Source organism: Mastigoproctus giganteus, chromosome 7 (genome assembly GCF_048544385.1).
Source record: "Mastigoproctus giganteus isolate SK-2022 chromosome 7, ASM4854438v1, whole genome shotgun sequence".
In the NCBI taxonomy this organism is placed as follows: domain Eukaryota; kingdom Metazoa; phylum Arthropoda; class Arachnida; order Uropygi; family Thelyphonidae; genus Mastigoproctus; species Mastigoproctus giganteus.
Genome location: NC_143581.1, coordinates 66,731,190 through 66,745,336, shown reverse-complemented (window position 1 = coordinate 66,745,336; position 14,147 = coordinate 66,731,190). Strand labels below are relative to the sequence as shown.

Here is a 14,147-nt window from a genome sequence, read left to right as displayed (position 1 = left end):
TTTAGGTTACAAAAAAAGAAAAAAAAGGACAAAAGAAAGTTTAAAATGGAAAACTTCAAAAGTTTGTTTTTAGTTCTGACCAGTATATTGTACATAAAATATCAAGAAACAAGTCTTATTATCCAAAACAAAAATATTTCCTAACCAACTGTATAGTCAAAAATCAGGACTGCGAGCAACTGTAAAAAGGAAATAAACTGAAAGCTGTTTGATAGCAAGTCACAAAATGGAAGCCCTATGTTAAGTTTCCATTTTTTGATGTAATGGTGCCATAAAGCATTTTTTGTAGCAAAACTTTTACAATTAAAAAATAATCAATGATAGAAATCTAAAGTGAATATTAAACTTCCCACTTCTGCAATTGTAAAAAAAAAAAAAAAAAGTTTTATTTTTGGTGGATGGAATACACTAAAAAAAGTAAATTTATATAATCATTTGTGATCAGTTGCACTATTCACATGATATTTAATTTAGTTAACAATTTGTAGACCATTGGTTTGAATAACTGCAAAATGGTTTGAATGGGGGGGGGGGGGGAGATTTTTCCCCCCAAAAGTAATGTCTGACATTTGATATATTTGGAATAATAATAATAAAATCAATCATAAGGGCAGATGCATGTTTGTTGAAAATATTTTAAAGGCAAATAATTAGGTGAATTACCATTTATAAGCAAACATTACAGAAACTCTGAAACTACTATTGCACAAGACAGAGATACTGATAAGTGTTTACTGAAGATAACTGCTTTTCTATGCACTAAACACAAGAAGTATTATTCTACAGTGGCTTTGAAGTCCACACTGATATATTCTCATATTAGCATTAGTATGGCAAATGATGCCAGAAAGCAAAAAACAAAACAAAAATCTCATTTCGCCTATCCATACCCTCCAATAGTTTGTCTAGTTCTTCCTTCCAAAAAACAAAACAAAAGTCCCATTTCGCCTATCCATACCCTCCAATAGTTGGTCTAGTTCTTCCTTGAATTTTTTTCAGTTTCCACTTCCACAACAATAGATAGAAGTCTGTTCCACCAATCAACCACCTGTTGGCTGAAAGCAAACTTCTGCACATCTATCCTGTAAACAACTTTCCTCAATTTGAATTTATGATCCCCTCATGGGCACAGTCTGAGCAAGAGGAAGAATCCCATCAGCACTGAGTTTGCTCAAGCCATTCAAAGCCTTAAACACCTCAATCAGGTAACCTCACAAGTGCCTAGTTTCCAGATGCTACAATTTGCAGAACTGAAGCCTTTAATGGTACAAACACCCCTTTGTTCCCCTCACCAATCTCACTGCCCTTCTCTATACCTGCATTCCTTCTCTATTCCAGCAGCTCTACATCCTTTCAAAAATGAGGTCTCTAGATCTGTATATAGTACTAAAGATGTGGACTGACAACTGCCTTATACAATGGGATAATCACCTCCTTATCCCTGCTAGCAAAGTTTCTGTATATCACTGACAAAACCCCATGAGCTGTCCTGGCATATATCTGCATCACTCAGAGAATTTCATGTCTGGCTGTACAATTACCCCCAGGTCTTTTTCATTCTCCACTACCCTTAGTGTAGCACCAGACAGTTGATAAGTTACTCTGGGATTACTACTACCCCCATATGCAGTACTTTGCATTTGTCAGTTAGCATTAGTAGAGGCATATGATGCAAGAAAGCAAGCTTATTCAGCATCAGCCAAAAAAAAAAAAAAAAAACACACCACTCCCATTTCACCCCTCCGTTCGCTCGAAATACCTGTCCAGTTGAGCCTTAAATTTGTTTAGGCTATCAACTTCAACAACAAGTGATGGAAGTCGGTTCCACCAACCAACCACCCGCTGGCCAAAGGCAAATTTCCGCACATCTATCCGACATCCGTCCTTCCTCAATTTGAATTTATGCCCTCTGAGCTGATTATTCTGAGCAAGATGAAGAATCCCATTGGCATTGAGCATGCTCAAACCATTCAAAGCCTTATACACCTCTATCAGATCACCTCGCCGGTGCTTAGTCTCCAGACTCTGTAATTTGCAAAACTTAAACCTTTCTTCGTAAGAGCAACCCTTTGTTCCATTCACTAATCTTGTTGCCCTTCTCTGTACCCATTCCAGCAGCTCTACATCCTTCTTGAAATGAGGCCTCCAGACCTGTATACAGTACTCAAGATGTGGCCTAACCATTGCCTTATACAAGGGAATAATCACCTCCTTATCCCTGCTAGAAAAATTCCTGTATATCATTGACAAGACACCATGAGCTACTCTTGCAGCTCGTCTGCACTGCTCAGAGAACTTCATATCTGCCTGCACAATTACCCCCAGGTCCTTTTCATTCTCCACCACTGTCAGTGTAGTACCGCAGAGTTGATACGTTGCTCTGGGGTTACTGTTTCCCATATGTAGTACTTTACATTTGTCAATGTTAAACTTCATTTGCCACCTCTCAGCCCATCTGTTCAACAATGTTAAACTTCAACTACCATTTTCAGATCATCTGCTTAGTTTTTCTAGATCTTGTTGCAGCAGTATACCTTCATTACTGTCATTAACCACCCTGCTATCATCTGTAAACTATCACCTTTGTATCATCTGTAAACATAGACATTAAGTCTGATATACCTTCATCAAGACATTAAGTCTGATATACTTTCATCAATATCATTAATACAGAAATAAACACTGGACCCAGCACCGAACCCTGTGGGACTTCATTTACAACATTAGTCTGTAAAGAGTAGTGTCCACTGATAACCACTCTCTAACTTTTCCCACACAGCCATCCCTTTATCCTTAGCAGTAACTTCTCCTTAATGCCACAAAGCTCCAATTTAGACAGCAGTCTTTTATGTGCAACAGCATCAAAAAATTTTCTGAAATATAAGTATTTGATGTCAAAATTATTTTTATGCATCCATTTCCTTTGTCATTGTGTCACAGTCTTCTATCAAAATGGAGAGACAACACTGCATGTTAACAAATCCATGCTATGAGTGCAGTATAAATACATTCCTGTCTAGATAGTCCTGCATTACTACTTTAGCCAGTGATTCCATCATTTTTCCTGGAACAGAAATCAAGCTAACAGCTCTGTAATTATTCATGTCACCCTTTGATTCCCCTTTCTGAATTCAGGATATATTATTCACATATCCAGTCCAGAGGGACTTCTTCTGAATCTAAAGATGCTCTCATAATTATGGCTAAGGATTTGCTTACTTCCTTTGCTGCCTCCCTTAATATAACTGGATAGATCTAATAACTGTTTAACCAACAATTTCTCTTCCACTTTTCTCTGCATGATTAAAAAATCATTTAGCTCCCTGTTATAGTTTGATAAACTTCTGGCATCCACTTCACTAAAGAATTCCTCATGTGTCAATGTAAATGCAAAATACTTATTCTGTTTGTCAGCAACCCAAACAGAATCAATAACAGTTATTAAACCATTGATATCAAGTAGAGGGATGTGATTTATCCCCTTCCTTCTGTTGTTTACATAAGTAAAGAAAGTCTTTGCATCTTTTCCCAAAGATTTCTCATAATCTGCTTTGGCTTGCATAACCACCTTTGTGGCTTGATTGCAAATTAATTTATATCATTAGTTCAACTGGCATCCATTTAGGTCCAAGCCTTGAACAGTATTTCTTGGTTGGTAAGAAAAGCCTAGTAGCCTCTATGATTATTTCCCTGAATGCTTCCCATTTAGAATTTTGGCTGGTAAAGGTATTAGTTGGTCCCACTGTATAGAATTTAAAAACTTCTCAGACCATTTAGTCTCCTTTACAAAAGCAAAAACCCTTCCTTTTACTCTTGATGATAGTTACATCTTTAAATAAATCCCAAACCAATAGACTGTGGTGATCACTGCCACTTAGTGGTCTCTCTTGTCGCCTCTCTAATACGCTGCTTAGAGATCAGTAAACACGTACCCAATAAATACACACAAAAGTCTTGCTAGTGTATGAGTAACCAACCCACAAGTTCCAGTCAATAGGTGGAAAGTTAAAATCCCCATTATTATAAGACATTCTGATTTACTGGCTCACTCTATTTCTCTGTATAGCTGTTCGCTATACTCATCACAGTCATTCAGTCTATAACACACACTTACACTCATTTTTGTTTTCCCAATACTTATGTCACACCAAACTAATTCAACATTGCACTGGCCATCAATATCAACTGAAAGGATGGGCAGACAGACAGGCAAAACTGACTACAATCCAGAGGAAAAATAAATGCATGAGAAAACTGTAAAGGATACACGAACAGTTGGGAAAGCCCACAAATGGAAATGCTAGCAGGCATAGTACCATGATCAAAGTGCTATTATTGTAAAGAACGTGATACACATGTATCCAATCTCACTTACGTATCCTATCATATTTGCTACTTATTTTTTAAAAGTTGCTGTACTCAGTTATCTGTTTACAGTGCAGATTACATTTGCTCAAGCTGCAAGATGAAAACAGAGCATAAATCTGGTTTTTTTTTGCTCCTTATAAAAAACTGAAACTCCATATTTATTATGGGATGAATAATATGCATTAATCCTATCTACAGCAAATAGTTATATTAATTAACTAATAAATTAAAAATATTATTTATCATAAATTTTAATGATTAAAATATAATATTAACTTAAATTTTGTTGATGAGGAAAAACTGGTTTAATAAACTTACTGCTTCCTCTTTTGTCATTGCAGGTTGTCGTGCCATAAACAGTGATGATAAATCAGCTTTAGTTTCTTGGGTAGACATCCATTTCTAAATAAAAATAAATAAAAAAAAATTCAGTCATTTCATCAAGAACAGCATTATCTATACTTGGCATATTTTGTATTAAATTTTTTTCAGTAAAAATGGTTTGACAGTCTATTATTATTATTTATATTATCACAGAGAATTTCGATGTGATCAAGATGCATAATGCATATTTAAACTCGGTAAAAACAGCCTTTAAAAAGACAAAAACTTGATTAGAGATATACTTGCTGTTCTGTCTGACCACATAAGTGGTCAGAGAAAGAGCTTTTTTTTTAAGATGTGCATAACTAAATGCAGATCAGGTATTCAAACAAAAACAGCCTGTTTTAGGAACCTATGTATTTTTTTATTTATTATTCAGTGTCAATTTCATGATAGCCCTTATCAAAACAAGTAGTACACACACCTGGAAAGCAATTTGGTTTCCAATTCTTCTTTGTATAGCACGGTTCATCCTTTAAGCATGCATGTTAAAGTGAGATTATAACTTTGTGGTTGGTATAAGGCTGACTTATTTGAGAACTAAGGGATATTGATATAAGAAAGTATGAAAACAACTGAACCAAACAGATTTATCAACCACTGCAGAATTTAGAAAATCATTTTCTAACTTCCAGAAATGAGCTATAAATTGACCCTGATTAGATCTTTTAAGTTTAAAAGCCGCTTTAATTAAATCAAAAACTTTTGATATCCAAGCACCATGTAATTTTTGATATCCAAGCAAATGAGATATGCCAATAGTGTCCAGGGTCACACGGTATGACTGACCTATAAGAAGAGCCACAGTGCTTGGGTAGAGTTATTACTCGTATGTTATGGGGAAAGAGAGGTGCCATTAAAATTCCTGATTCCCGGGAAAAGCAAAAACATTTCCTGAGAATTTGAGATTTTTTTGATTTTTGTTATTGTAGTATACAGACTGCTACGTAGTTAATTTTAAAATCCTTAATTTTTATTTAAATATAGTTGCAAATAACCATTTAATTTTCTTTATCTTTGCAATCTATATTCTCATCCAATCAGAAAAATACTGCACTTTCACCACGAGAATGGTGACAGTTCCAGGGTAAAATAATTGTGTATTCTCTAAGTTCGTCATAATTCCAGTCACTTCTATGTGGGTCAGTGTACATGCAGTATGAAGTCACAGTTAAGTGTTAACTGTGACTAAACTGCTTTACATGAATTAAAGCTCTCTTATCTATGGAAGGATGGATATACAAAAATCACAGAAGTTATATCAAACTGCTTAAAACACGTGCAACTCGCAGTTGAAGCATTAAATAATTATAATGCAAATCTACTAACAAGTGAAGGAATTTTTAGATTCCTGTTTCATAATTTGGAAAAACAAAATTCTATTTTAAGTAATAAGCTTTTAAAGGAAATTAAACAGCAGCTTTTTAAACATAGAGATAAAGTCCTAGTGTCCCTTATTAAATATTTAAACAATCAAAATAAATTAAATGACATTAATAAGGTTTTTTTGGCTATGGCAAATAAAAATGAAATTATGCAATCTGCAAAATCGATAATGGAATGAATTTTCAAAGAAAAGTATACTTCAATAGAAGAGTCTGAAATGGGAAATAATATGAACAAAGAAATGGAAAATTTGGAACATGGGGAATTAGAAGTTGATCTAAAAATAGAGTTAGCTAAAAATAGAAGATATATATATCCATTTCAATCGCAAAACCAGAGCCAATCGAATCAAATAAGGTATTTTCATCATTAAGAAGTGAGATGAATTTATATGAAGTGATATAAGGTTATTTTGGCTATGGCAAATAAAAATGACATTATGCGATCTGTGAAATCGATAATGGAATGAATTTTCAAATAAAAGTATACTTCAATAGATGAGTCTCAAACAGAAAATAATACAAACAAAGAAATGGAAAATTTGGAACACAGGGAATTAGCAGTGGATCTAGAAACAGAGTTAGTGAGAAATATATACATTTCAACTGCAAAACCAGAGCCAATCCAATCAAATTTTCATCATTAAGAAGTGAGATGAATTTATATGAAGTGACATGTACACTGACTCCGAATCTAAAAATTTTATTAGATGCACTACTAACAATGAGACCTACTTCAATCCAAAATGAAAGAAATTTTTCTACTTCAGGCTTATTTGTAACTAAGCAAAGATTCAGGCTTTCTGAATAATCAATTAATGTGCTGTTTTTGAAAATTTCATTTTAACAATAATTGTAAATGTTAAATACTAATATTAGTTTTCCTTATTATGTGTTTTGTTTCAGTATTAGTGTTTACTTAGGTTTCTTTTATGCTAATCTCAAACTTAGCATTTTCAAATAAATGTATAGAATAATGTATTCTATACATACAGTAATAAATGTATAGAATACCAATATAATAAAATTTTCTGTTTACATTCATCAAATTATGAGTCGTATTTTTTAATATCTAATTCTCATTAAATTTTAGTTTTTTACTTATACACCACAATGCACCATTCATTATTATAGTGTTTTAAGACTAGAATAAGGACAAAAATTCTTATCAAAGAAAGCAAATATTTAATCAATAAAATAAAATTTTCGGGAATTCTTGAGAACAGCAATTTCCTGTCCCCAGTTCCCGAAGATTAAAAAATGTTAGGAATTAAGAAATTCTAACGACCTGAGGTGCTACTCTTGCACTGGGATGATCATTAAAGGTGTGCTATCATTACAGACAACATATAGGGTTTTTCAATCAGTGGCTATATATTTTCTTCTATAGATTTTCTATAGAAGAAAATATATTCTTAGAAAAAAGAAATAGAAGAAAATACATTCTTCTATAGAACAAAACTAGCAACAAGAAAAACAAGTTTGGACAGAGGAAATTGCTCCACAACTGGGATGCTGTCTGACCACATGTAGACAAAAATCAGAAGGAATTGAGGACAAATGCAAAAGCCTTCAATATTGGATGGCAGGACCATCTGCACTAACAGAGAAAGTGGAGAGCTAAAACAGTATATAAGCTGTATAGCAATATGCAAGTGTTTGGTGTGAGAGAGGACCAGATGATTCAGTTTGAAGTAGTGTTAGGAATGAACACAATGACTGGTGGAGCAACTGAACCATGTAATGTGGTTAATGTAAGAAGGATCCAACTCTAATCTGAAACAACAACTTTTCAAAATAAATAAATAATAAATAAATAAAAGTAATAATTTTACCTTAAGATCTGCACCTGTTCTAGAAACTGACTGAGCTGTTCTAGTAAAATCAACTGCAATTACATCATCCCAACCTTGAAATTTTGATTTGAATATTTGAGGCTCTGTCCTATGACAAAATTAATTAAAATTTAGTAGACAAAGTATGTGAATGGATAAAGGTACATATATCAACAGAATTAATATACATTACATTTTCTACAAAAGGCAAATAAATTAAATCATTTTCTTAAATGAGAAATTTAAGCTTTATCCAAGCTGAAAACAAACAGAAGTCTCTTTTTTATTAATGGCTGACTTTCTGATACCATCTAGACATATCATTTATAAAATTAACTAGAATATAATATGCTAAAAAGTTAACAAAACAAAAATATAAATAAACCAAAAATGTTTTTATTCAATGTTTCCATGAATTACAGATTATGATAATCTAACATTTTTATTTGATTGGACATTCATTTTAACCTGGAAGTGATGGTGCCACCAACCCTTGTGGCTGCCTGGTCTAACAGACTCCAGATCTTTATTTCTGAAAAAGAATTTCTTTATTTTTTCTTTTTTGAAATTCTGTTTGTAATATAACAATGGTATATGTTTAAATAATGGATCTAAATACTTATTAATGGTAAGTATTTATCTTTTTAATTAAAAAAATGCAAAAAATTATTCTGCCATTTAAACTGGTTATTTCCTGTGAAAAAAAAATTGTAAATGTAAACCTTTTAGTCATTTCCATTTTCAATTTTATAAAACCATTAAGCACAAAAAAATTCAAACTTATAACAAATAAATAATAATATTAATCAAAACAAGAAATAAATTTATATAACACTAGCCAACATGTGATTTTTACCTCCAAGAACTTAAATGCTATTTTTAACAAATTTTTATGCATAGATTCCAAAAATCACCATGATAGTTTCACATCATGTCACAGTCATTAAATATAGAGGGATTTACATTTTACCAAAATATGTCAATTTTGCATAATCTAGCCAGTAATGTATTACATACTGATTTATTTTAACAGATATAAGCTAATTCTCTAAATTTTAGCAATTGATTCTGGTCTCAGTTTTCTTGTGATAAACATAATCAGACTTCTACCTATGGTTCTTAGATTCAAATTCCGATGCAACAATTTACAATTTAAAGAGACCACACTTAGCTTTTTTGTTGAGGATTTTTGTAGGCTGCACCAAGGTTCCAAGTATTAACTGATCATGTTCTCAGAGTTGTAACTCTATCCTCCAAATATAAACAGCCCCTCAAGAGAAGGAGGATGTGGCCCACAACCTAGCAGTAGGAAAGGTTTTCGAAATATTTTACTGTGGAGGACAGTACATGTTTTTGCAGACATTATTGGACTTCTGAACGAACTAGGTGTCATGCATAAGTCAGATAATTGGTGTTTATTCACAGATTCCTCAAAATATTAAGTTTAAAAGCAGTTTTGCTTCATAATGGCAATGAATTCCATCAGTTCCTGTGTTTCATTCAATTGGACTTAAAGAAGGTCATCACAGCATGTCTAAGGTCGAAATTCTATAAAATACAAGGATTATGGTTGGAACATATGCAGTGATCTTGATATTGTTGTTTTTTGAGTTTGTGGACAGCCATGCGACAGAAGAACATTACACTGTGCAACATAATATTAAGGATTGAAAATGGAAGGAAGGTTATCAAATTGTAGCAGGATACTTAATGATTTTGTAATAACTGAAAGCAAAGTGGAGGAGAAATTGTTGAAGTTAAACATAAGAAAAGCACCTGGGGTGGATGGGATCTATCCAGTTATATTAAAGGAGGTGGCAAAGCAACTAAGCAAACCCTTAGCCATAATTATGAGAGCATCCTTGGACTCAGGGGAGGTTCCCACGGAGTGGAGATATGCAAATGTATCCCCATTTCACAAAGGGAAATCGAAGGGTGACACGAGTAATTACAGACCAGTTAGTTTAACTTCTGTTCTGGGTAAAATAATGGAGTCACTGATTAAAGATGCATTGCAGGATCATCTAGACAAGACTGCAGCAATAATTCAGACACAGCATGGGTTTGTTAAGGGAAAGTCTTGCCTGACAAATCTGATAGGATATTATGATGTGGTTACAAAGGAACTGGACGCAAAAAATAATTTTGATATCATATATTTGGATTTCGGGAAAGCTTTTGACACTGTTGCACATGGAAGACTATTGTACAAATTGGAGCAGAATGGTATTAAGGGTAAGTTGCTACAATGGATAAAAGGATAGTTAAGTGGGAGAAGACAGAGGGTGGTAATCAATGGTGCTGCTCTTCGTGGACTAATGTTATTAGTGAAGTCCCACAGGGTTCAGTGTTAGGTCCACTGTTGTTTTGTATATTTATCAATGATATTGATGAAGGTATATCAGGCTTAATGTCGAAGTTTGCAGATGATACAAAGGTTGGCAGGGTTGTTAATGACAGTAATGGCAGTGTGCTACTGCAACAGGATCTAGATAATTTGAGCAGATGGGCTAAGAAGTGGCAACTGAAGTTTAACCTTGACAAATGCAAAGTACTGCATATTGGTAGAAGTAACCCCAGAGAAACGTACCAACTGTGTGGTGCTACACTTAAGGTGGTAGAAAATGAAAAAGACCTGGGAGTAATTGTGCAGTCAGATATGAAGTTTTCTGAGCAATGCAGACAGGCTGCCAGGGCAGGTCATGGGGTTTTGTCAATGATATATAGGAATTTTGCTAGCAGGGAGGAGGAGGAGGTGATTGACCCTCTGTATAAGGCAATGGTCAGGCCACGCCTTGAGTACTGCGTACAGGTCTGGAGGCCTCATTTTAGGAAGGATATAGATTTACTTGAGCGTGTACAGAGAAGGGCAACAAGATTGGTGAGGAGAATGAAGGGATCCTCTTACCAAGAGAGGCTTAAGTTCTGCAAATTGCAGTGGCTGGAGACTAGGCACCTGCACGGTGATCTGATTGAGGTGTATAAAGCCTTGAATGGGTTGAGCACGCTGAATTCTGATGGGATCCTTCCACTTGTTCAGATTACGAACCTAAGGGGGAACAAATTCAAATTAAGAAAAGACAGATGTAGAATAGATGTGTGGAAATTTGCCTTTAGCCAGCGGGTGGTTAATTGCTGGAACAAACTTCCATCTGTCGTGGAAGTTGACAGGTTAAATAAATTTAAGGAGGAACTGGACAGGCATTTGGAGGGAATGGTGTGATTTTTTTTTGGCTGATGCTGCGTAAGCTCATACACTTGCTTTCTTGCATCACATGCCACTACTACTACTACTACATTGGGAACAAGCAGGACGAGTTCATACCAGGACAATATAATGTAAAATATATTCCTTTTGTGCAATCAAACAAGGTTCTTCCACTCCTGCACATCAAACTTGTATTGATGAAAAATTTCATGAAGGGATTAGATAAAGAAGGTAACAGATCTGCATACTTGAGAAGTGTATTTCCTAATTTAACATATGCCAAACTTAAAGAAGGAATTTACATAGAACCCAAATTAGGAAACTCCTGAAAGATGATGTGTTTGAAACCCACTTAAAGGAGGTTGAACTGACAGCTTGGCGATCATTTAAAGCAGTAGTAAATGGTTTTTTGGGTATTAGCATTAGCATTAGTAGAGGTATTTGATGCAAGAAAGCAAGCTTATGCAGCATCAGCCAAAAAAAAAAAAAAAAAAAAAAAAAACCCACTTCCACTTCACCCCTCTGTTCGTTCAAAATATCTGTCCAGCTGAGCCTTAAACTTATTTAGGCTATCAACTTCCACGACAAGGGATGAAAGTCTGTTCCACCAAACAACCACCCGCTGGCTAAAGGCAAATTTCCGCACGTCTAACCTACATCTGTCTTTCCTCAATTTGAATTTATGCCCTCTCAGGTGATTATTCTGAGCGAGAGGAAGAATCCCATCAGCATTGAGCATGCTCAAACCATTCAAGGCTTTATACACCTCTATCAGATCACCTCGCCGGTGCCTAGTCTCCAGACACTGTAATTTGCAAAACTTAAGCCTTTCTTCGTAAGAGCACCCCTTTGTTCCATTCACTAATCTTGTTGCCCTTCTCTGTACTCGTTCCAGCAGCTCTACATCCTTCTTGAAATGAGGCCTCCAGACCTGTATACAGTACTCTAGGTGTGGCCTGACCATTGCCTTATACAAGGGAATAATCACCTCCTTATCCCTGCTAGAAAAATTCCTATATATCATTGACATATAGGGTAATAGGAAAGAAGAAAACTATGAAATGTTGGTGTCTAATTTACTCAAGTGCTACAAAAATATAGACTTTTGAATGTCATTGAAAATTAATTTTCTTCATTCCCATCTCGAATTTTTCCCCGAAAATCTGGGAGATGTGAGTGATGAACAAGGAAAGCAGTTTCATTAAAATGTTCCCATGATGAAAAAGTGGTACTATGGTCGCTGGGAACCTGCAATGATGGGGGATTACTGCTGGTTCCTTGTGAGGGAGAGTAAGCAGGAATACAAGAGAAAATCCCTTAGTAGCAAACATTTTTAAGGATACAGGTATGCTGATTATATATTATTGAAATATAACTATTTCGCTATAATTTATGATATTTTTTCTGAACTTAAATGAATTATAGAGAACATATAATATTTTTTAACACTTGTATTACAAACTTGAATTATATGTATATATCCTTTTATTTTAACATAAAACATTGGTACAGCTTTTGCTGTAGACATGATAGAGACTTTTTATTATGATTTTCGGAATCAGCAGGTTTATTTCCTCAAGAATCACATATATTCATTGCGGAGTATGACAAAAAATATTTTTTGTTGGCTAGGGTAATTAAAAATAATTAAACATAAAATGTAGAGTACTTGAATTATGCAGTAGCAGCATAAACCATCTAACAAGAAATATATTTTGAGAAAGTCTATGTATATAGTTAGGAAGATAGGCTGAGAAAAAAGAACTACTAATCTTGATTAATAGGTTTTTTGTTGGGGGGGGTGTCCTTCAGAGAAGAGCAGACACCACTGCTTTCTTGTTAACATACCTTAATAATGTACAAAAACTAGAGTTCAAGAGATCATGTCCAGTCAAAAATGACATGTCAGTAATTAATGGAAACACACAGAAATGAGGCTTTTGATATTGTCAGTAGCAATACAGGTGTGACATCAACTCCTCAAGCTCTAAATGCAACATATAATTATTACTACTGGAAGTATAAATTTCTACTCTTCCACAAGAGCTGATGTAAAACCAGTGGTTTATAGGGAAGGGTAGGAGGGGTTAATTTCAATCTTATGCCTAATGCATCATGGGTATGCTCTCTCTGATTGAAGCGTAGGAATCTGGTGCACTCTTATATGGGCTTTACTCCCCCTTTGAAGACATTGATTTACTAGGAGAGTTTGGTTAGAACATGTGTTATCTCTCTATACATTAAAAATGTTTTCCACCTAGCGATATTTATTTGAGCCAATGGGAGAAGAGGGCGAGGCGAGGCGAGGTGATACGTCACTACAAATGCAATTAATTATTGACAACTGGCTCCATAACGTTCACCAACCTCATGCATGTGCTTCCCCGTGTAACATTTTATGTTCCATTATAACATTTTTTGTATATCAATGAATATTGTATACAGTATTTGTATAGTTTGTAAATATTTTAGTCCTGCACTTTCAGATGCAACAATATTCCTCATGCATTATGGAACCTGAAGCAAAAGGCCTTTTCCTAAATGACCTATATAAATGCAGGTAAATAATTACATAGTGATATTTATTCGACCTTGAGAATGCTGAGCACTACAAATGCACAGGTAAATAATTACATAGGTCATTTTCTGATTAGATATCAATCAGTGCATATCGACAGGTGTGCCTTTTATGTAGAAAAGATTTGACTTACTCCTCTACACCTCTACATTTTACATATAAAAGCATGCACGGAGGTTAGTTAGTTAGTTAGTTATTTGGTTTTTAGGAGCATTAGCAACTAAGGCCTTATTGCTCACGGAATATGCGGTGGTCATTCCCTGACCTTTATGCATGGAGGTGGGTGAGTAAAGCGAGCAGGGGGCAAAGCCCCCTAGTTGTCCATTAAAAGAGTTCAGACCACCTGCTCCTGCAAAAGGGTGACCATAATTATGAATTAAGGAACACAT

General features: G+C 34.7%; 1 protein-coding gene across 4 annotated transcripts in view; it reads right to left on the bottom strand.

Annotated features, from left to right (window-relative positions):
- fliI (FLII actin remodeling protein) overlaps positions 1-14,147 on the bottom strand; it is a 436,796-nt gene that overhangs the window by 126,577 nt on the left and 296,072 nt on the right. For all 4 annotated transcript variants that reach the window (XM_090376949.1, XM_090376950.1, XM_090376948.1 and 1 more), the window contains 2 exons: positions 7,973-8,081; positions 4,687-4,770 (listed from right to left, as the gene is read on the bottom strand). In XM_090376949.1, the coding sequence (XP_090233075.1) occupies positions 4,687-4,770; positions 7,973-8,081 (193 nt within the window). The remainder of the gene's footprint in view (positions 1-4,686; positions 4,771-7,972; positions 8,082-14,147) is intronic.